The 23,575-nt window shown below is 36.1% G+C and overlaps 2 protein-coding genes across 2 annotated transcripts in view; one reads left to right on the top strand and one right to left on the bottom strand.

Moving 5' to 3' along the window:
• The window catches only part of elp4 (elongator acetyltransferase complex subunit 4), a 96,637-nt gene extending 87,022 nt beyond the window's left edge, over positions 1-9,615 (bottom strand). Inside the window, exons 1-4 of the mRNA XM_055172618.2 lie at positions 9,422-9,615; positions 8,590-8,625; positions 3,556-3,677; positions 810-935 (exon numbers count right to left, since the gene is read on the bottom strand). Of these exons, the coding sequence (XP_055028593.2) occupies positions 810-935; positions 3,556-3,677; positions 8,590-8,625; positions 9,422-9,578 (441 nt within the window). The 5' untranslated portion in view covers positions 9,579-9,615. The remainder of the gene's footprint in view (positions 1-809; positions 936-3,555; positions 3,678-8,589; positions 8,626-9,421) is intronic.
• A 31-nt stretch (positions 9,616-9,646) lies between these two features.
• On the top strand, positions 9,647-23,059 carry immp1l (inner mitochondrial membrane peptidase subunit 1). Its single transcript, XM_055172732.2, has 6 exons — positions 9,647-9,775; positions 18,985-19,109; positions 19,212-19,300; positions 19,423-19,549; positions 22,318-22,428; positions 22,921-23,059. The coding sequence occupies exons 2-6, from the start codon at positions 18,990-18,992 to the stop codon at positions 22,981-22,983; spliced, it is 510 nt and encodes a 169-aa protein (XP_055028707.1). The 5' UTR covers positions 9,647-9,775; positions 18,985-18,989; the 3' UTR covers positions 22,984-23,059.
• The last annotated feature ends 516 nt before the right edge of the window (positions 23,060-23,575 follow it).

Raw genomic sequence — 23,575 nt, 5'->3', positions numbered from 1 at the left:
TTTGAATAGAGCCTCCATGTTCTCTTGTCTGTCCTGGTTTTAAGTCCACCTATAACCAGCTAAGCGTGAGTAATCCACCTAAACTGTGAATGAAAGCTGGCAAAGCCCATTCACTGCAATGGGTGGGAAGGAATTGATATATTTATTACAGGACACTATTTTTCCCACCCCAGCTTTTATAAAACGACGTCTGTGATGGAGAGAAAGTTGAAAGATATACTCGGTAATGTGTGGATAGATAAGTGTGGGAAAGGGATCATTGAACAAAAATGATTCTCAGCAAATGAATCAGTTGATAATCAAACAAACAAAGAAAATCCAATGCATCAAATTCAGATTCAATTATACCTAATGCACTAAATGATATATCAGTCTGCAATACTAAATCTGGTCACCTAATGTGAAACACCACATATATGTGCAGATAACAGATGCAATACTATATGTGCTATACTATATGTCAATATTTGAATATCATGACTCACACAAGCGTTAAGCGTGAGTGATTTTCACATCAAGTCAATGCAAAGACCTGACAGGCACACATCCTGAATTAATACAATTGAGCTTTTTATATACATACATATTGAGACTACAAGCTAGCTAAATCCTGCAAATTGAGCGTATTCGCGTCTAAATTTCACGCGAGTTAAACAGAACCACTATGATTTTACTCAATGTAGAATCATAATAAATCAAACACTTCACATAGCAAATTTTAAAGCAAGTATTATCATTGACTAAAGCAAAAAAGGTGTTACATTGAATGAGGGGTCATTCGTGTTTTAAAGAAGAATAGACATCTATACCTGAACTTTGGGTTGGTTCTGGTAGCGCCAGGCGATTGCCATTGTGTCTTGACTCTCTGGGTCACGTGGTTGGGCATCATTCATCTTTACACCGCCAACATCATCCATAATTGGTGAAGGGAGTTCCTTCAGATATAAATAAATAACACACACAAAAGAGAAATAAACATTTAAAGTGATAACACTTTACAACAAGGATGTTTTGTTAACATTAACCGGCCACTGAACACTTCAATTATCACACATTTTAAAAGTTACATTTATGCATGTTTTTAATGACTAATTTATTATTTTGTTATGTATGCAATATACAGAGAAACTCGTGGTTTAGCAGCAAAAACATAAACAAACCTCATTTGTGGCCCAAATTTAACTTCTGGTAGACCTTTGCATACAATGAATAACAACAGACTCTGTCTAGAATAGATTATTTCTGATAACAAGCGAAATAAATAACATGTAAATTATGTTAGCGGAAATTAAAGTGCATTACACTGAGCTTACATTGCTGTGTAAAATTAATGTATATCTACAGATCCTTAAATTTTGCCTGGTTGCCAAATCCACACAGCGGTGCTCCAAGCTCATCATTACCATTACATAGGTATTTGTTCATTATTTTCTCATACTTATGTTGTTCTAAATCTGTATGAATTTATTTATTTTTTGATGAACACAAATGAAGATATTTTGATAAATGATGGTAATCACACAGCTGATTCTAACCATTAACTTCCATAGTAGGAAAAACAAATATGATGGAATTCAATGGGTACCGCCAACCGTGTGCTTTACATCATTTATTAAAATATCTTCATCATGTATCACAATACTTCAGTAATATTTGTTTTCCAACTATGGAAGTCAATGGTTATAATCAGCTATGTGCTTACCATCATTTATCAAAATAGCTTCTTTTGTGTTTATCAAAATAACAAACAAAAACTTATATAGGTTTAACCTTTGTGCATCAATTAAAAAAAGTTACACATAGGTTCATAGGGGACAAAAATGTCCATGTCCAAAAAGTGTCATAAAAATATTATAGATTGATATTTTTTCCACTTTTTTATGAAAAAAAAAGAAAAAAAAAATATTTTTAATTTACTAAATACTAAGCAGATTATTTTTTCTTTGATTATTACAGCCTTGGATATGTCAATGATTAACAACAACATTCATTTTTATGCATTTATATTTTTTATGCAGTAACAAATTTAAAAAAAAGTTACCTCTCAGGTCCATAAAGGACAAAAATATCCATGTCAAAAAAGTGTCATAAAAATATTATAGATTAAATTTTCAGAATTTTAACCCTTCAAATGCTGGTTTGTTTACACAATGCCACTGTTGTTTTTAATGGAAAAAAAATGACACCTCCTTTGCAGCGGTTGTAGTCTTGTGATTTCCAGTAAAATATATTTTTTTTTCATTCAAACTGTTCACACACACACACACACACACACACACACACACACACACACACACACACACACACACACACACGCGCACACACACACACACACACACACACACACACACACGCACACACCGGGATGGCACCGGGATTAAAAATTGCAGTTTTGGCAAAAATTGCCAAAAATGTCCTCAAGGATGCACAAGGGTTAAAAGAACATGAGGGTGAGAATTTTTATTTTGGGTAAACTATCCCTTTAAGACATTTAAAGCTGAATGCAATTTTAATAAACTGATATTGTTATTTTTATATGATATTATATTATACTGTTAGGAATAAATCATTTTTAATGCTCCCACATTCAAACTGAAGAACACCTAAAGAAAATATATAGTATATTTAGTTTAATTAAAAATAATGCTTTACTGTTCCATTTAACAATATTCAATTTAGATTAAATCAACAGTTTTTAATATTTTTAGATCATATTTACTTGTGGCACATTTTTAGTTTTCAACAGCACTCCTGAGTCAATGGTGAAGTCATTAGTGACAAGAAATGACAAAATGAAGCAACCGAAAACACAAATAACACAAATAACAGGTGAATACAGGACCAGTGGGCAACAACAGGCCCTCATTAAACTCATGTTAACTGGGGGGCAATCAGGGGCGAGAGAGAGAGAGAGAGAGAGAGAGAGACAGCACTGTCCACAGTCATTAATGTGAAACTTGTTAGTGCTCACAGGTAACTCCCTGAGCACTTAAACATACATTCATTGTTGAGAGAGAGAGAGAGAAAGAGAGACAGAGAACACTGCACAGTACACACTACATACTGCCTACTAGTTTTGTACATATTTTTTATGCATTACGTAGCTACTAGTCAACCATTAGCAAAATGTCTAAATTCTCAATCATATGAGAAACCAAATAAAATCTCAGCAGATATTACTTATGGAAACGGGAGGTCAGTTTGAGGGCAAAGCATTGTGGGATACGCACAAGCACAATGTGCTCTGTTTGCATTCTGAATATTTTGGCAAATGTTGTAGGTCGTCAGGATACTCAACTCTATGCATACAAAACATTTGCATACCACACACAATGTACATATCAGTACGTAACAGAAGAATACTGTAAAGTACGAGAGCAGTTTTACAGCGCTCACAGACCTATACGCTGGTAAATCTGGAGATTTATAAAAGTTTATTGTGTTGAAGGTCAAAATGATTTACGTGTAAACGATGCATCTCGAAGTACAACACAACAAAACTTCCCAAAGATCCCAAATTTTGAGTGATTCTTCAATGTGAAGTGACGCTCTTACCTGCATGATCTCGTCCGGGTGATCTCGGGCAGATGCCAGGAAGAGTTCATGTCCACACACAACACCTTCTGCCAGGAAATATTTGAGCAGCGTTCTGGAGTAGCTGTCATATCGGTCCTCCTCTGAAAAAAACAACCAGCATCAATGTTAAACATATCAAGCTCTGTTGATGTTCCTCCTGACAAGAATATACTCAGATCAGATCAGAAACCCAACAGAGAGACCCAAAACAAGATCAACTTCAGAGTCTGGTGATGCCAAACACTTCATAAAGGTGCAATGTCTATCTGACCATATTGAAGCTGGACTGTAATGCATTTAATGGTTATAACAAAGGGCTGAAGAAAAGGTGAGTGCTGGATAAACAAACAATAACAGAATGCAACATGTACACGGGGCCAGTTGTTCAAAATGTTTAGTCTGGATCAAAATGATCCAGATTTGGAAATCCCATGTTTTGCTATCCAGGATCAAGTAAACAATCTCACTTTTGTCCTGGTTTTTAAAGTAAAATTGGATTGGATCACCCTGATTCAGATATACGCTTTTTCAAATGAGCAAATCTGGATTACTAGTGCTCTAAATGCATTCATATTAGAAACAGCGAGTAGTTTGGTCCATATGAGGTCAGTCAATTTTTTACTTGTAAAACAATAAAGCAACACAACTTTCCCTTCTTTTTTATTATTTCAATTCAACCTTCAGTCTGTTCTTCTGGCCCACAAAAAAAATTATACACAAACACATACATTTTTAGTCACAAAGAGGATAAATGTCTGGTAGTTTACATTTGTAGAGATGTTGGTTGTTAAAACTACTTTTGACTGTTTGGTCTCTGATGATTGTGATCAATATATGGCAGCTAAAGTTAAAGATTACTTTTGTTAAAATTAAATGTTAAATATTTTTGTTTGCTATTGACTGCTATATGAGGAATTTATAAGGACTTTTTTCTTTCTTAATTTAAATTGAAGGTTTTAATGGTAGCCCAACATTTTACTTTGAATACTTTATAAAAATTAAACTAATCAAGAGCAAAATTTCAACAAAAAATTATATGTTTATAAATATTACATGATATAAAAGTGTTTTTTTTAAGTTTTATTACATTTGTGTTCCCTTATGCTAGGATCAGTATAATCCTACTTTTTGGCATTAAACAAATCCCAAATTTTACAAAAAAGTTTTGAACAACTCAAAATGATGATTTGATCCATATCAAAACCTAGTCTGGATTTTGTAATTCAATCCAAATTCAGAATAAATTTTTTGTTTTGTTTTGATCAACCCATTTTGAAATTGTGATCTAATCCGATATCCGAAATTCAAATGGATTACTTTTGAACAACTGGTCCTTGTGGATGTGATTTCTAAGCCTATCCGAGGGACAAAACAGATAACTTTCTTAGTAAACAACAATTTGTCTACTTTAAATATAACACATGATGAATAGGAACACTATACAGAGAAAGGTTGAAACTTGTTATTTTTCCAGCTGCAATTGTGTTTTCTTTGGTGTCCCCGGAGTGCAAATGTGAAGTTTTAGCTCAAATTATCATATAGTTAATTTATTATAGCATGTTAAAATTGCAACTTTGTAGGTGTGAGCAAAAATTGTGCAATTTTTGGGTATGTCCTTTTAAATGCAAATGAGCTGGTGTAATGCAAACACTGATCACCATAATGTTGGTTTGTTGAAATTGACACTCAATTGTACTGTCAATTATTCTCTGTCTCTCTACTAATGGCTCCAGTGGTAGTGTCGAGTGTTTCTACATCACGTTTCAGTATCAACAACTTGGAACCCCATCGAAAGTGGTCTAAAAAAAGTATTGGGTACTACGTACTGTACCCAGTGGAATAGCCCCCAAAAGTAAGCTGACCTGACCCAATCGTGAGGTATTATGCAATAGAAAAGTGCCATAAATGCAGATTAAGGGGTGGTATTATTATAATAAGATCCCCTTTTGACAATACAAGGTGAGACAAATTTTAATTACCTATTTTTAACATGCTTGCAGGAAATGCTTTACCAAAACTAAGTAACTGGGTCGATCTTTTTCACATTTTCTAGGTTGATGGAAGCACTCAAAACATGAAAAAAGTCAGATTTCAAGTCAGAAATCAAAACTGACAATTCTTATTTTAACAATAAAAATAAGAAATGTTCACAATAAACAATTTATCCATGTGGGTCAGGTTTTTTATATTGTGTCCATATACACTTAAATTAAAATCTAAAAATGTACTTCCGCCCTCTTATGGCGATCCTTCTCTGATGATGTCAGCTTCTAAATTTACATAATAACTAAAAACCCACTCACAACCTGACAGTCAACATTATCCTCTCCACCACACACACTGACAGTTTCAACTTCCACAGCCTCTTCTTGGCCTCTCACAGATTTCTCCAACAGCAGGAGAGAATGATGGTCATCCCAATGTCCGCTTCCTGCTCTCGCCCACAAACCCAGATGCCTCTCATATTCCATCCTCGGCAAAAGGCAAAAAAATTCCTTAGCTCTTCAATTTGTCATCGGAAGAACTCCCCTCTTCCTTATTGATGTGTTTCTAGGTCAGCAGGCCTTTGTGGCTTTCAGCGGCCCGACAAAGACACCCAGATGGGCCCACTCGAGATGGGGCCTATTGTGATGCCGCTTCTATGGGGCCTTACAAATAAAACCTGCGGGCGCTATTAGCCTAGCGGGGGTGTTTGTGGGGCGGGATAGGATGTTTAGGGGTGAATATCTCTGCTGTACAGCTTTGGCACATGTCAGTCACTCGAGAACATCAAGAGTTTGGACATCTGGAGACTTCCTCTCTTTTCTTATGCAGAGAGAGTCTTACTACACATAAAGAGTCATTTATGTTGCATTTTGGGATGTTTGAAAGATAGGAGTTTGTGCATGTGCGTGAGCATGAGAGAGAGAGAGACACACAGAGAGAGAGAAAGAGAGAGAGAGAGACAGTCACTCAAAGCTGCAGGGGAAATTTGGGTCAACACTTCTGCCCTTCTGGTTCCATATGTTTGCTGTCCCAATGAGTCACCATGACTAGTACAACGTATCTGAAATAAATGAGCTACATCTGGGGCCATAGCATCTAAATATTTATTTCTATTTAATTACTAGCATGTGAAATTAAACAGCTCTGTTATTAAACTTCACATTATTAAAAGTTGTCCCAAACTTTTAGGCGTTGTTTCCCGGAGAGGACCAATCTTAGTCCCAGCCTAAATTGCATGTTTAAGCTGCTTTTATTTTAAAACACCAACATATATCAGTGCCATTGTTTTGTCTCAATATGCACACACCAGTATTGTTTGTTGTAATTTTTGTTAATAAAAACTACTTAAATGTCCTAACATAACTAAGGCCTAGTCCTGGATTAATCTAAACCCTATCCAGGAACCCATACCATAAGGTTAAAAATCATTATATGACATCCATTACACAAGGTGCAACTTTCAAGAAATAATTGGTCCACTTTCATATCTTTTATATAGGTCCCTGCTTGAAGATGTAATGGAGCTCAACAACACTCGACACATCATAAAAGACCATGAACAATCCACTTCCAATGAAGTGAAAATCGCACAAAAGAATGGAAGAGAATGGAAATTAGAAGGCATGAATATAAGATCCTCGTGAATATGTTTTTAATATAATGAGCCACTGTGAGTTAGCTGTGATGTTTTTGAGAATTTGGAAAATTAAATTACTTTACTCATAATGGCAGTCATATAAAAAATGTTTTATGGGGCCAGTTGTCATTTCATCATTGCACTTTTCATAATCAAAGTAATAGTCACAATGAAATTGAAATGAAAAACTTTAATTTGTTTTGGAATATTGTGGTATTTTTAACATATGACTTATCTGTAAGTTTCATTATTATCATTTTTTTTTTAATTCATGTGCCCTCATAATCTTTAATCAAAAACGCAAATCTCCTCCCCTCCTCAAATTGATAATGATATGGAAGGTGGGCGGGGTCTGAAAAAAGATTGCAGCTATTAGCAAATAGCAACATGACCCTACTTCCAAAGATTCAATCAATTCTCGATTGATGATTTTAAATCCTACTTTATTTAATTTCAAAAGCCATTTCACTTGTATATATGTCACCATGGGGCAAATAGGACAATCGCTACTTCCTATTCATTGCGACTTTAAAATCAATGTGTTTTTTAGTTTAGCCATAAATAAAATACAAATATCTTTTATCCTTAACCTTTAGCAGATACAATCATGCCATCTGAAAAAATCAAAAACATTTTATTTGGAAATCTTCTTTAAAGTTACTTAATAATTATATCATACTGTGACCCTGAACCACAAACCAGTCATAACCCAACAATACATACAAAATTATGGATTTTGCGAAAAATTATTAGGATAATAAGTAAAGATCACGTTGCATGAAGATATTAATATTTTTTGATAATTTTCTACTATAAATATATGAAAAATGTATTTATCATTAGTAATATGTGTTGCTAAGGACTTTTTTTGGACAACTTTAACAGTGATTTTCTCAATATTTAGATTTGCACCCTCAGACTGCAGATATTTAAATATTTGGATAAATACTGTCCTATCATAACAAACCATACATTAATGGAAAGCTTATTTATTAAGCTTTTAGATTATGTATAAATCTCAATGAAAAAAACTGTACCTTATGTTTTGTGGTCCAAAGTCACATATGTCATGACTGACATCACACATCTCATTAACAATTTTCACCTGTGACTTTTAAATTAAAAGTTTTAATGACATGTAAGTGCCAACTATAGATTAATTACATAGATGAAAGCTTCAAAGAAAGCAAAGTGGGATACATAAAACAAATATGCATATATTTAACCATGCCTTTGAATTTACTGACCTAAACACAAACTGAGTTTTAACATTTTTTATAGTCAGCAATTACATTAATAAGTTTGATTAGTCTAATCAAACAACTCAATTGACTACAATGCAAGTCATATCATACAATCTAATGTCAAGTCATTGTTAAAACATGTCTTACCTACAAGTAGCAGAGATCCCACTGCCAGCCCACCACCTATAAAAGAGTGACAGCACATAGTAATGCGTGTTTGTAACACTTAACAATAACATCTCATTCATAATACTACTTAATGCATTAGCTAACATGATTTTACAATGAGTTATATATTTTACTGCTTTTTATAATCATTTTAATGTTAGTTAACATCAATACAATTGTTTATTTAAGTTGGTTCACTGTGCATTAACTGGAATGTTAACAATTTTTTTTTTATGTTAGTAAAGGTAAATAAAGATTAATACATGCTGTAGAAGTGTTGTTGGTTTATGGTAACTAATGTAGTGTTACCAATGTGTTTTATGGGGATTGCTGAAGAAACCTATCATCCATTGTCATTGCTTTTGCTTACACAGGTACAATGCTTACATGCCAAAACAATTTCATATCAATATCTTACCTAACTTACAGAAACATAACTTTAAACATTTCTTATGCTTTTAGTTTCATTAAAAATAGTCACACTATTTAAACTCGTTAAAACATTATTGATGGAATGGTAGAGTCATAAATATATTGCTAGCGTGACAGCCCCTCAAAAGCAGTGGGTAAATGCTGTTTATTATCGACTTCTAAAAGGGGCACGTGTATGTGATTGTTATTATGTCATCATCATCAAAGCTTTATTACAGACTCGAACTAAGTCTAACATTAAAAAAGAAAAAAGACAATACATAAATACCACAACAATACGAAAAAAACACCTAAAAGTCGCCGAGAATCATGCAAAGATACCAATGTCTTCACAACCTGATAGCTTGACTGTGAGATTTTACAGGTTAACTGTACTAACCGATGACGTAGTCAAGCGAGGTTACACCGGTGGAAACTATCAGCTGTCCGTTTTGCACAGACGGTCTGGTTCCCGGGATAGAAATGAGTTTGCTGCGGGATTTCTTCTGAAAACTCGTTGTGTTTACACCGCTCATGCCTGTCCTGGGAGCCGCCATTGTTATTCTGTGTTGACAGCGGCAGCGATGACGCAACGCGCCACAGCCAATCAACGATTGAATTGTTTCTCGTGACCCAATCAAAACTCTCCATACTCAGGAGTCGTTACGCGAAAAAGGGCAAGGGTCGCTGCGGCTGCGTATAGATCACGTGATTCATGAACACAAACAGCACGCTGACAGCGGACATGAATGGGGTAAGATTACTCTTAAAACGACCGATTTATTTTCGTTATAACTTAAAGTAAATCTGTATGTTATTCCTGCTGGAGGTCTCGTTTGTAGATGTTTAGATAGACAACCACACGGGTCATTCAACAACACTAAAGTCACGAGTCCCCTGAACCCAAAGCCTCACTATAAGTGAAGCGTCATATGTTTACGTAAAGTGATACACAAATTCACAATTTGAGTAGTTGTGTATAAAAGGACAATATTTGATGTAATTTCTCAATACATATGAGCTTAATAGCATAATAATTATACCACAAAAGTGTTTGCATTAGTAGCACTACTGTCACAGCTTAAAATGTCTGTCATCCTGGACATTTATGTGTAATGTTTATCAAAATGTATGATTTTTAGTACGTATTAATTTTAATTAAGATATAGTGACTCTCATCAAAACAGTTTGACACATTTCACAAGGGGACATTTCACAAGACTCTTTTAAGATGTCAAATAATTGTTTGGTGTCCCCAGAGGACGTGTGAAGTTTTAGTTCAAAATACCATACAGATAATTTATTATACAGTAACATGTTACAATTGCCTGTGTGAGCAAAAATGTGCTGGTATTGGGTGTCTCCTTTCAAATGCATATGAGTTGCACTAAATGGCAATGCCGTGGTTGGATAGTGCAGATTAAGGGGCGGTATTATCCCCTTCTGACATCACAAGGGGAGCCAAATTTCAATGACCTTTTTTTTCGCATGCTTGCAGAGAATGGTTTACCATAACTAAGTTACTGGGTTGTTCTTTTTCATGTTTTCTAGGTTGATCCAAGCACCGTGGACCAAATATTAGCTCCTAAACCGTGGAAAAGTCAGATTTTTATTATATGTCCCCTTTAAGATCCAAGAAATGTTTATAACATTTAAAAAAAAAAGTGAAGTCAAGTCAGTTAAGTCTGCCCATATAGTTAACTTAACCATACCGCTTACTTGCAATGATAGAGGATTTGTCAGTGCATGCAATATCAATTTTATATACAGATATGCCAGAAAGCGGAGATATTAAGATTGTCAGCTGATGGTTGTAATCGCTTAAAAACATCTTATTCATGCGTCTTAGTCTGTACTCGTGTACACCAAAAATGAAAAAGGACAATTTTGTTTACTATTAATGCAACTCTCATTAAGTAAAAAAAACTCTAAAATTCTTCATTCTGCTGCTGCAAAAAAAAAGTTCCTGACTGACTTTGAACATATATTTACTTTGCTAAGGGTGCTGTGATACACAGAATCATTGGATGCAATGTTCATAGCTGTGTTTTATCATAAATAAACCACAGCTATTGACCAATCAGAATAAAGGACTGGAACTAACCGTTTTATAACAAACATATCTGAGGTTTCAAGTAGCAAGTCATTAACCCCATTCCCACAGCACTTTGATCACAGAAAATTTCCGTAAAATTGCCAGAGAGGCTTCTGTGTGAACACAAACACGTCTTGTAAATGTTCTAGGATTGCTTCCGTAAAAAGGACCTAGTAACATTCCCGTAACATTCACGGAAAACATTCTGTGTGAACAAGATAGTGCCGTAGTGAGGACATGTGTGTTATGGTTCAGCTCTTTGACACAGGGATTTAAAAGCAGATCAACATTTATGACGAGAAATGTCATTAAACTGGACTGAAGCAGAGATCAGGGAGTTCGTCACTTTTCACGCTGAAGCTGAAATCATTCACCAGCATGACAGAACAACGCATCACGCGCTCCTTATGATCTTGTCATAAACAAAACTGCACGTGCATGGTTTCTCAAGAGAGGACTTTTAATATGCCTGTGTCTTTACAGGATTTTTACGGCATTTGTGAGAATGCATGCACAGATAACGGAAAATCATTGGCAGTGTATAATTCAAAAATCAAGCGATCCCGGACAAATTCTGGATACATTTTCCTTGAATTTTCTGTAATCTCTGTGTACAAAGGGCTTTAGTGTGCAATACATATTGCTTAATTTATTACAGATTATACCATAAAATAATATTATTTGTCATGAATTGCACCATCTTAGGTTGTAATTTGGTGCTTTTTTGCTGATAATCATGTTATTTTTATTATGTCACCTTTATCGACTTGTCATATCTGATTGTTCCACACAGTGCTAATGCTAACAGTCATAACATGTCAGATGTTTCCTGAGCAGCATGTTTGGTTTTCCCCAATTTGATTCTCTTTGCTATTACAATCTGAGGTCATGAATGTAGCTGCGTTGCCCAGGAGGGAAGTTAGATTGTCATCTACGCAGAGTTTGTTTTTTAAGTGTTGAATGGAAAGTAATAATCTTGAATACAAGGACAATTATAGGGTTGTGAATGGTTGCTATTATTTGTGATCTACAGGAAGGTCGTGTTATTTCTTTCCTCTCTTTCCAAAAACGGCACTAATTTGTATATTTTTATTTTGTATGTGAACTGAAGGATATCTGTCGCAGAAACAAAGCGGACTAATTTTAAAAAGCGATTGATAGGGATTGGCACGGACTCAATGGAGAATTGTTAGCCCAAACAGAAGGCCTAACTTGGCCCATCTGATAAGATCTGTTTGACTTTCAGCTCCATCTTTGGTTCAGGCTGCAGTCAAAGGTCATTTCAATAAAGATTAGTCTATTTACATCACGTCATTGTAGTAGCACTAGCTCACCATCCTTTCAAATCGCTTCGCTTGGCTGTATAATTGGCTTTAGCTATTATCCGCCTTTTAAAATTCATTTGATTTCCATTGGCCTATTGTACAAATGAAGTGATGGAGATAGGTCATGTGTTCTGACATCTGTCTGTCATCAACCAACCAGGTGTCATTGTTCCAGCTCAATTCGTCAGCCGGATTCTGATATCAGCTCTGATAGTCTTCATATTACCAAATCTCCAAGTTCTCTGATCCCTTTCACTGGACATCAAGGACCAATGAGAACAAAAAGAGAGTGATCACAGCTCCCCCTTAAGCTGCCTTCTGCTACTCAGATCAAGAACATCAGTGATCGCCTGTCCCCAGCATCCTTCCATCTGGGTTCTCCAGGGACCGCCATCTTAGTTAACACTGGTTGGATCTATGTAATCTTTTTATACCCCACAGAACCGCCAGACCAGAACCTCTTGTGGATGTTACAATCTTGATATGTTGTGATAATAAGCTGTGACATGGGCCTGCACAATAGGTTCAATTGCAGCCTGGTTGGTTCTGTTAATGGAACCAGATTAATATGCGGTATTTAACCATTTAAAACATATAATTGTGAAGTGAAAAAACGTCAGATGGAAACACGTCAATTTCGCAGTGGCAACCACTATACAGTATATTTGCAAAAAAAAGGTTTTAGTTTGTCCAATCCATTTTCCAAATACAAAATATTTTCAAACCCACGATTTGCGTCCAATAGCAGTCACAATGTCTTCTGCCTCTTTCGCTGTTGTTATTCGCTGCTTCAACCGTTTTGTTGCTGCATTGCATTCACTTGCTGAGACTAGCTCACAAAAATGAACAAAAATGCGCACTTGATGATTATATTGATATTTTATGTGTGACATCGATGCATCGATCCATATCAATGTATTGTTACACCCCTAGTTTTCAGCCAATTTGAAAAAGGATCACAAACTGCAATAGACAGTTTATCGTGCATTTTTTTTACAATGATTTCACATACAGATCATCTGATATATACGTGATCATTCTTTAACACTGTGAATTCTTACCCTTACCTTCCAGAAACACCTGCTCCCAAGTATAAAGGGGGTCGCACACCGGACACATGGCTCAGCACCGCACTATTCTAAAAAAACAAACACATTGTTTTCTATGAGTATACGCACACCGGCGCCGACAGGTGAGGCCTGTTCGCACGCCCAGCTTTGACTCAGGAAGTTGCTCAAAGCCCTGTCACGCCACAGAGCACACATAGTTTAACATTAAATAACATCATATTTGTCCCAAATCATTAACGATTAACATTGGCTGCTACCATATATTTTGCATTTTGAAGTAGACGCTATCTGACTAAGCTTGCGCTATTTAATGTGCATTTCCGGTTTACGATACCTCCGAGTTGTCCTAGACGTGACTCGACGCGGCACTGAGCTGCGCATCCAGTTTATATAGACATTTAGAAAATATCGCTAAAGTTTTGTGCAAATCGTTCATGGAAGCCAGTCTAATGATGAGCAATACGACAGAGACATCTGGACTTGTTGTTGTTCTCAGCTATCTTCGGAGGTCAGAAGACTGTTATCACATTAGATTAGTTGTATTGACCTTCACACATCAGTCTCAACACTTGAATTGCTCTTTGTTCATTTTTTTCTGAGTACCTTGCTATTAGCACTGATGTGGGTCCTGTACAAAGATCCTTGTGTTTTATTTCAGTAAGATCTCGTGCAGTATCTATAAGAGAAACTCCATTATGTTAAATACTGACATACTGATAAAAAAAACATTTATAGCCCTTTAAGTAGCTTTAGATGAAATTTCCCAAATCCATAAAAATAATAAAACATGAAGTTTAACTGTTAGAGGCTCTGAATGACCTCAGCTAAGAGTGTATATAAAAAAATCTGAATGATAGATTTTAATAGCGTTTACAATAAGGTTTTATGAACTAAAAATGAACAGCAACGTTTTTACTGCATTTATTAATCTTAGCTAAATGTTAATTTATAAAAAAACTGTTTTTAATTATTAATTTATAATTAACATTAATTTTAAAATTAACATTAGCTGATATTAACTAAATGTATTGCTTTCCCACCAGTTAATGTTCCTTTTATTTGACAATATATTATTTAGCACATTCTCATGGCCATTTGTAAATATTTTACAAGGTGTCTAATTTATTTAAATTAGTACGATCAAATTTTTTCACATTTTAGTACGATCCATTTCTGCAAACATTGACATTAGGTTTTGGGGTGTGGCTTCATTATTGCGTTTTTCTAATAATCGTAAGTTTTAGTACAATTCACATCATACAAATTTATATAAATTAGCCACCTTGTAAAATACTTGAATTCTTGGGAGATGATGACGCGATCTATTTTTCTAGGGATGCTCCGATCAATGCCAATCTCCACTAATAATACGTGGCCGATCACTATTCTGAATCGGACAGCCGATCTTATTACAGCTATTTCATGTACTACGGCTTTTGATCAGTAAGTCCTTATCGATCTAAAATCACTGTTAGTTTGAGTCGTTTATAAAATGCATTTGAAAAAGCAACACTTGTTAAACATAATTATTAAACATATTCTTTATTATCATGAAAATACCTGAAAAGGTTTGAAGAACAGCAATATAAATATGTCCTTCAGCCATTTCGTGGAGCTGCGTGTCGTCATAGCTGCGTGTGTATTGTTCTTCGTCTACAGCGCATTTTGAGTTTCTGCACGAGAGCGCCCCCTGGCTTTTGGATGTAGCGACATTTCACTGTTATTCATTGAGAAGTATAGCAAGCATTATCGGCCGATCGATCGGAGCATCCCTATATTTTTCTATTTAATGGCATATATCTACATACACTTGAACATTATTTTTTCCCTTTTTTTCACAACATTTTGCCAAGTTAACGCATGAAATGAGATCTGTCATTTAGAGTTTAGCTGATTAAAAACTTTAGATAGTTAGATACAGCTTTGCTTTTTTCGGAGTGACAAAGATGTGATTTACAACAGATTTATAGGATTAAAGAGCGTTTTGATGCCACCTGCTCCTCTTCTCCCTGAGAACTTTTCTTCCTTCTGTTGCATTATGGGGTTTTTGGGGGTCTGGGGTCACAGATGGCTCTCCAGAGATGTGCCTCTGTGTAGCAAATAAATACATATACATTGTACTGTGTAATCCTGGATTAAGAAGATTTCGAGTTAATTATCCAATTGTAATACACAAATCATTCTAGTCTCTCACTTCCCCACCCAAGTCTAGTTCTTGCTTCAAACACACAGGGGAATTGTCAGAAATAGAGATTTAATCTGAATTGTCTGTTCTGTTTTTGGCTAAAATCCATTTGATTCGTAGCAGCTGACTCACTCGGCCTCTCTTACGCACAGACAGGGTGCCGGTGGAAAACCAGGCGGCCGCATATGGACCGTCTCTTGATATCATTCACTGGCCGTGTAATCTTATTATGCTAAATCCTTAATCCTCACCTACGCTGGACGGCCACAACAGTGACGATGCTGGTGATTGGACGACTAGACGGTTGCCGGGCTCCTGGGTTCTCCAGCCCCCCATCACACATTGGGATGAAATATGTCTCTGTTATGGACATGATCCGTCTCTTGAAGACAGAACGAGAGAGATGGCAAAATATTAAAGGGCAACATTTAAGTAGAACGTGTTCCTGGTTCGACATCTTGATCTTAACCCTAAAATCAGAAGACAGGGTAGAAATAATGATCCAGAACTAGCAAAAGATGCTGATTTAAAAAGTAATTTCTATATTAAAGGAATAGTTTCCCCATAAATAAGAACAAACGTCATCATGTTGTTCCAGATCCGACTTCTTATTTCTTCTGTGGAGCACAAAGAAGCACCATAATGATGCCATATATCATAGACTTTGATATAGCTTACAAGTCATTTGGACCAATTTTATGAGGCAGGGTTAATAATGTTGGCATTGATGGTGTGATTTGGTCTTGGCATGGAATCTGGATCGCTATCGACCGCAGAAGAAAGACAATAGTTTCTCTAAAGCCCCACGCTGGACTTTGATAGACAAACAGCTGGTTTTGTCGCTGCCCCCTCCCAAAAAACAACTACATCCAGTCAGGCTGAAACGTCTCTGGGCGAAGAGGTCCTTTGGGTAGACGTTGGGTCTCCTACACTGTGAATCCTCATGAGGATTCAAAGGTATATTTTTGATGAACTAGATTAGATGTTTCTCTTTCGGAGACAGACACCTGACTCTTGGCCTGGGATGAGTAAGTCGGGGATGTGGGATTAATTCCGCCCCATATTGGAGTCATTCCCGAGGCAATAGGGCTTTGGTTAGGGCTTGGTTTCATTCAGTTTCTGCTAGGCCGGGTCTCCTTAATTCCTTTGGTTTGTTTCAGGAGAAGAAATTGAAGGCTTATCCCTCACTGGACAACATCCAGCAAGAGTGTTCTTGTGAACAGACACTTTCTAATTGTGCAGGAACTTGATTTTTTGAGGTTTTATAAAGCATTTCAAAGGCCAATTGAAGCATTTGCCTTGTAAGGGAGGTTTCGCGGAGGTGTACAAATATGTAAACACGACCTTTATTGACTCGAACGTCCTGCTCATTTGCTAGCTCGATGACCAAGGAAAAGTCAATAGTTTGAGAAGGGATGGACTGTTTATTCAGACAACACAGCACAGCTTTATCAGTTTAAGTGCCTGGGTGAGTGCAAACAAAGGACCTGGCGTTCAGTTGCCATGGCAATAGCAAAACTAAAGGGGTTTTTTTTACTAAAGGGGATGTAGGACCATCACCTGCTCACACAGGTGTAGATTGGGTTTGTCTCAGATGGGGTCAAACGCCTGCAGGTCAGTCATTGAGTTTCGTTGATGGGCTCCTGAGAATGAAACACCAAAAGATGGTGCCATCTCTAATGATCACTTTGGTTTCACAGTTTTTACAGTTAGCCATTAAATGTGTGAGGTGCAACAACATCACCTCAATGACAAAATGTTTAATAACCTCACTCTGCCCTTTGGCACAGACAGGACTCTGCAGGTAGTTTGGGCACTAAGTGGAGTATCGCAACAATGCCGATTTGCCGTGTATAGACTATATAATGTATGTACACATAATTGCGCCTGAAGTTGTAATTTCGTGAACAGACTATTATTAATATTAATAACTAGTGCTGCACAATTAATCGCATCGCAATCGCGATGTCAGCCTGTGCGATTATATGACAGCAAAATGTTGCAATTATATTAAATAAATAAATATGTGGACTTGTTAACGCAAACTTTATGATAACAGTTTGATGATTTTCCTTGCTGTTTAAAAAAAGAAAGAAAAACTAACAAAAAAGGCAGTGCACGTGTGGCATGCACATGTGCGGTGTGCGTCGTCACTTATACCAGAGCGAAGATGGATGCAGAGGAGGTTGACAGTGATCTGGTAGCTAAAAAAAAACTCTGTGTCCGTTGTATGGCGGTATTTTGGATTTAGGATTACTGACACTGAGCAGTTGCTACATCACGTGGCAATACAAAAACATTTCTAGTTTTACAAATACACATTTTAGCTAAACTGTGTGTGGATTTTCCTTAAAACCCATCAAGTTGACTCATGATACCATTTAGTATAATCGCAATCGCACATCGCAATATTAGCATCAATAACCGCAATGGGAAAAATTACCCAAATCGTGCAGCCCTATTAATAATGTTGGTGTGAATGGTGTGATTTGGTCTTGACAAGGAATCAGGATTGCTATCGATTAGGGCTGCATAATGATTAATCGCGACCAATTGTTTGCAGAATAAAAGTTTTTGTCTACATCATATATGTTTGTGTAATTATATATATAAAAAACGCACACGTGCATGTATAATTTTAAGAATTTTTTTTTTATTAAATATTTATATATAATAGGTGATGGTTATATTTAGTGTACAGACGTTAACGAATTGCGTTTTAATTTTGGCATTTTATTTTTTGTTTTTAGAACATTATATAGTAAAAGTTTAAAATACTAATGGTAGAAGTTCTATACTAATTGTTTATTGGCAATTTAGCAAAAAGATTAATCATATTTTTATTATTTTTTTATTTATTTGACAGGGACAGTGCATGGCACTCAGCCATACCAGAATTAGCTACAAGCTAAATTTCATCTGTAGTCCCTACAGATATAAAAAATAATTATTAAATAGATTCATTGAAAAATAATCGTTATATCTGTCAACTAATCGGAAAAATAATTGTTTGAGCCCTAGCACTAAAGGGGGTCGCACACTGGGTGAGAAGCGCTCCGTCGCATGTAGGACAACTTGCAGGTATCACACATCGGACGTCCACATTAAATAGCGCAAGCTTAGTCAGACAGAGTCTACTTCAAGATCCACAATATGCATTAGCAGTTGTTAATCGTTAACGATTTGGGACAAATATGATGTTATTCAATGTTATACTATGTGAGTGGATATGTACTATCTATGTATGCAAATTTTACATTGATTCTGTTTTTTGTTTCTTCATTGCAGCTTCTATGATAAGTGGCAGTATGTTTCGCGGTTTCGCCGTTAAGGCCCTCGGCTTTGTTGGTTACACAATCCAGTACGGCTGCATCGCTCACTGTGCATTCGAGTATATCGGAGAATTTGTGTCTGTAAGACATTTTCTTGAGACATTTCGTTGAAAATTGTCTTTACTAAAATGGGAAATACTTGAAAATAAAATTTTTATTTTTATCAAAATTCACTCACAACAGTGTTCAGGACCTTCCATGGAGCCCACCATCACTAACCACGATGTCGTGTTCTCAGAGAGAATAAGTCGTCACCTCTATCGAATACAAAAGTGAGTGCGTTCGCAATATTATCTTTTTATAAGTTTTTATATCTTTTTATATTATTTTTTTAGTTGTTGTTTTGTTTGTTTGTTTTTCGTTATTTTCCTCCTATTATTTAATGTTCCTTCAGAGGAGATATCATCATAGCCAAAAGCCCCTACGATCCAAAGATGAACATTTGTAAGCGAGTGATCGGACTGGAGGGGGACAAAGTATGTACCAGCGGACCATCCGACGTCTTTAAAACACATACTTACGTGAGTATCTCCTGCGATTCTACCCTCAGACGTCATTTGAAGTTTTTACTGACATCCTACTAGTTCTGTCTGTCTTTGTTTATATATTTTTTTTCATTTACAGTGCCACTTTTGCACTTCACTGTTTGCGCTTTTACATTTCCCATGCATTCACTTATGATGGGTAAAATATGTACCTTTCGCAATAACAAATGCTTGTTTCTCAGTTATTGTTGGCTGAGAAAGAATGTAGCCACCTTGTCACTGAAATAACTGCTATTGCTGTTTTTATCACCTGTTTTTTTCCTCTATCTCTCTCTTTCTTCACCTTGACTGTGTGCGGTGCTGGTCTGTAATTTTTACCGAAGCTGTTAGTGTTAGTGCCAGTCGAGTAGAGCAGGTGATGGAGAGAAAGAGGAGACGAAAGATGAGGATCGTCTCTCGAGTCACGTAACATAAAGAGATACAAAACCTCAGCCAGATTTCTGCAGTTCATTCAACCCAAACCGCTTAACATGCGGACTCGAGTCAAGTTTAGTTTATAGTTTTGTAAATAATTTTGAGAAAAAGTTGAATGAAAACGAGACATACAGAGATTCAATGTTACCAATGTGCCATCTTTTTTGTAGATACGCAATGTATCAACCACTAAATTAGCTCAAACTATAAACCGCTTTGTCTCGCAGAAGTATAATAACCCACTGGAGTCACGTTTGTTTTATTTAAAGCGAACACGCAGACAACGGTAGATAATTAAAACAACAAAAGCAAAAAAGAAGAGAGATTATTTATTGTCATTTATTATGTATAACTCAAAACCATGTTTGCAAATAATATCTATAAAAAACACGTAAAAATGTTTGAGGAGTAGTTTGGTATTATTATTTATTTATTATTCTTTTCCCCTTTAACTCTATCCTTGCCATTGACGAGTTAACTCGTCAAGTATACAGCAATCCTTATTTCCACTATTTTCCACCAGGTGGCGCTCTTACCAAACTTATAAACCTTGGAAGTATCCCCTAAGGGCAAACAGTTCAAACTCCATGTATGTTTTGATCACTGCTCAGAATCTGATCTCTATCAAAAATCCTTCACAAAAATGCAATTATCTAAAATTTGGTATTTTTTAAGAAACCTATCCATATTTGACAGATGATAAAAAGAGAACAAATGAAGTTAGTTTTTTTTTCTTTTTGATATTTGATATATTGTATGTTTATATATTTAAAGAAGAAAATTTTCTGGAAGGCATTAAACTTTAGTGAAAATCATAAAAAATGCTGGCGCTGGCTGGCAACTTTTTTTAAAAAACGTTGGCGGGGAAAGAGTTAAATTAGGGCTGCATAACAACTAATCGCAACTAATTGTTTGCAGAATAAAAGTTTTTTGTTAACGTCATATATGTGTTGTACTGTGTATAATAATTATGCAAATATAAATACACATGCAAGAAATATTTACATGTGTATATAAATTTTTATATTTATATATAATTTGTTATATGAATACTTAATATAACTTTTTTTTCTTAAAATTATACATGCATGTGTGTGTATTTATTTATATATGTTATAATTAATAATTATTATTATACACAGACAGTACACAAACATATATGATATAAACAAAAACTTTTATCTGCAAACGAGTGGTTGGGATTGGTTGTTATGCAGCCCTGGTTTAAATGTCTCTCTTTTTTTAGATGTCCCTTTGTTTGTAAAATTGCAATTTTGAAATAAAATTTATTTTTTAAAAAAATTAAAATTACAAACGGCTCAAGAAAGTGGTCAAATTATCTTCAAGTTATCAAGAATCTGTTCATACAAGGAAACGGCAGAGCTGTAGCTTACATATTAAAGATAATGTGGGCAAGATTTTAAATCTTAATATGATGAAAACCTCTTTCCATTGAGTTGTATCTGATGACAGTATGATGTGAGTTGTCCCATGTTCGGCTGGAAGAACAACAGATGACAACCGTCTGAGATTTCTTGTAGATGGGATCAAACATATGTTTCTATGTTAATGAGGGTCTGTGAGAAGACTACACGCTGACATATGTTTATAATCGCAGCTCATTTGTTTGAAATACCTAAGGTCAAGATATCATTGTGTCCGTCATGTTTGGTCATTTAATGCTTTAGATTTCGAAAAAAATCGATTTTGTTAAAAGTGGAATTCCTGGATGATTCCATGGGATTCTGCAGAATTCCATTAGAGGATGGAAAATAAGAACATTCACATGAAAGTTTGTTCATTGGCAGATAGTGTTGTGTTTATAATGACTGCGTGATGTGTAGCTTCACATATAGAGGGGGTGGAGTGGACTTAATTATGGGCTTGACAGCCCCTCTCTCCCCGTGTGATGAGATTATTCCTAATTGATGTCAGTGCAGATCAGGCTTCGCTCCGTTGCCGGCCCAGCCTGGCAGGTCTGTCCGTGGTCTGGACCCATGGAGCGGTTCAGGGAGGTGTGGCTTCACCCCTTACAGAGGGGATGGGGAGGGGGCTATAAGCGGTCAGTAAAGATGATCCCAGATAAGTCATGTGATCTTTCTCACTGATAGGAATTTCTTTATCCTTTAGTGTAGGAAGAAAGTGGTAATGTTGTGACAATGCAGCGTGTCACATGTAAATGCGTTTCCTAGTGCGGTGAAGGATGTGCAAATGAAATAATAATAAACACAGTCTTTGATGAATTGTTAATTTGAATCCGGGATAAAGGTTACACACTCCTTTTGTGCATCATCCAACATTTTCCTCTTTTCTATGTTGCACTGATCTAGGTACCAAGAGGGCACGTTTGGCTCGAAGGCGATAACCTTTGGAATTCCACAGATTCCCGAAGCTATGGCCCCATTCCCTACGCCTTGATCCGAGGACGCGTTTGCTTAAAGGTATTAACGCCACAGTCTCTCTTTGACCTATTCACTTCCCCTAAAGCCAGACTACAGGCCTCTTGAGTTTGAACTACTGCCCCAATGATGTTTTAGATGCAGTTTTGTTTTTAATGTAAAAAATACAAATGGTTCCTTCATAATTTTCCTTTTGTTGATATCGCAGAAAAAAACTTGAATTGGTTCAAACTAAGAGGACTACGTTCCTAAATATCTGGGTTTTGTCTTTGTTTGAAACTTTGTTCAGCTGTCATCTCGTATATTGTCATGTGTCTGTGACCCTGTTAAAGGTCCCTCACCTTTTGTAAGCCCCTGACTGGACAGTTCAGAGGCAAATAATACAAGAAGGGGGGAGTTGTGTCCCACAAAGAAAATTTTTTTATTTCCACATTTATAATAAAATCAAGTCATGAAACTATAAATTGGTATAGATAATTACCATAACGTTTTAAAATGAATAATGTGTTTTAATCCATTGTCCTTATTTTGCAGTTGTGGCCACCACACAATTTTGGCGTATTGGCTGAAAGTCCTAATGACGGACGCATTTTATGAAGAAACATTTTTTGTGTTTTATATGTACTGTAAATGATAGTTTGCTATGTTTTTAAATAAATTCATATTTATGATATGTCCATTTCATTATTTATTAAAAAACGGAATTGACATGGAATTTGACTTACCGTGCGTTCACACCAGACGCGGTAGAGGTGGCAAAAACATGCTATTCGTGTGTATTTGAACGCTTGAACATTTTGAGTTTCCCCGCTACATTCGCGCATGAAATTCAAGTCATTTAAAACATTCATGTGGAAATTCGTGTCATGGGAGGGGCTTCTGCAACTCTGCTTGCTTCCTGTAATCACGTCACTACTAGAGCAAGCTCCTGATTGGTTAACGCGCCGCCAAAGTTCAGATTTTTCAACTTGTGCGTTTCCCGCGGCAAATCTCAATTCGCGCCATTCCCGCGTCCTCATTTGCGCCGCAGGACCTCCAGATGCGTGTAAACACGTCTTTACATTGACTTAACATTGAAATCACTCGCGCTTGACGCCTTTACCGCGGCTGGTCTGAACGCAGCATTAGAGTTGGAACCCTGTTAAACAGGATTTTTTTGGGGATTTACAAATCCTTTGGAACTTTTGGC

This window comes from Misgurnus anguillicaudatus, chromosome 21, assembly GCF_027580225.2.
Source record: "Misgurnus anguillicaudatus chromosome 21, ASM2758022v2, whole genome shotgun sequence".
Taxonomy (NCBI): Eukaryota; Metazoa; Chordata; class Actinopteri; order Cypriniformes; family Cobitidae; genus Misgurnus; species Misgurnus anguillicaudatus.
Note: the sequence above shows the minus strand (reverse complement) of the source record. Positions and strands in the feature narration are given on the sequence as shown.

Excerpts from the sequence above, each read along its gene's own strand:
- immp1l (XM_055172732.2), top strand. The coding sequence starts at position 18,990 with ATGATAAGTGGCAGTATGTTTCGCGGTTTCGCCGTTAAGGCCCTCGGC. Across the intron at positions 19,550-22,317 it reads TCTTTAAAACACATACTTAC|GTACCAAGAGGGCACGTTTG; the intron begins GTGAGTATCTCC and ends GCACTGATCTAG. Across the intron at positions 22,429-22,920 it reads GAGGACGCGTTTGCTTAAAG|TTGTGGCCACCACACAATTT; the intron begins GTATTAACGCCA and ends CTTATTTTGCAG.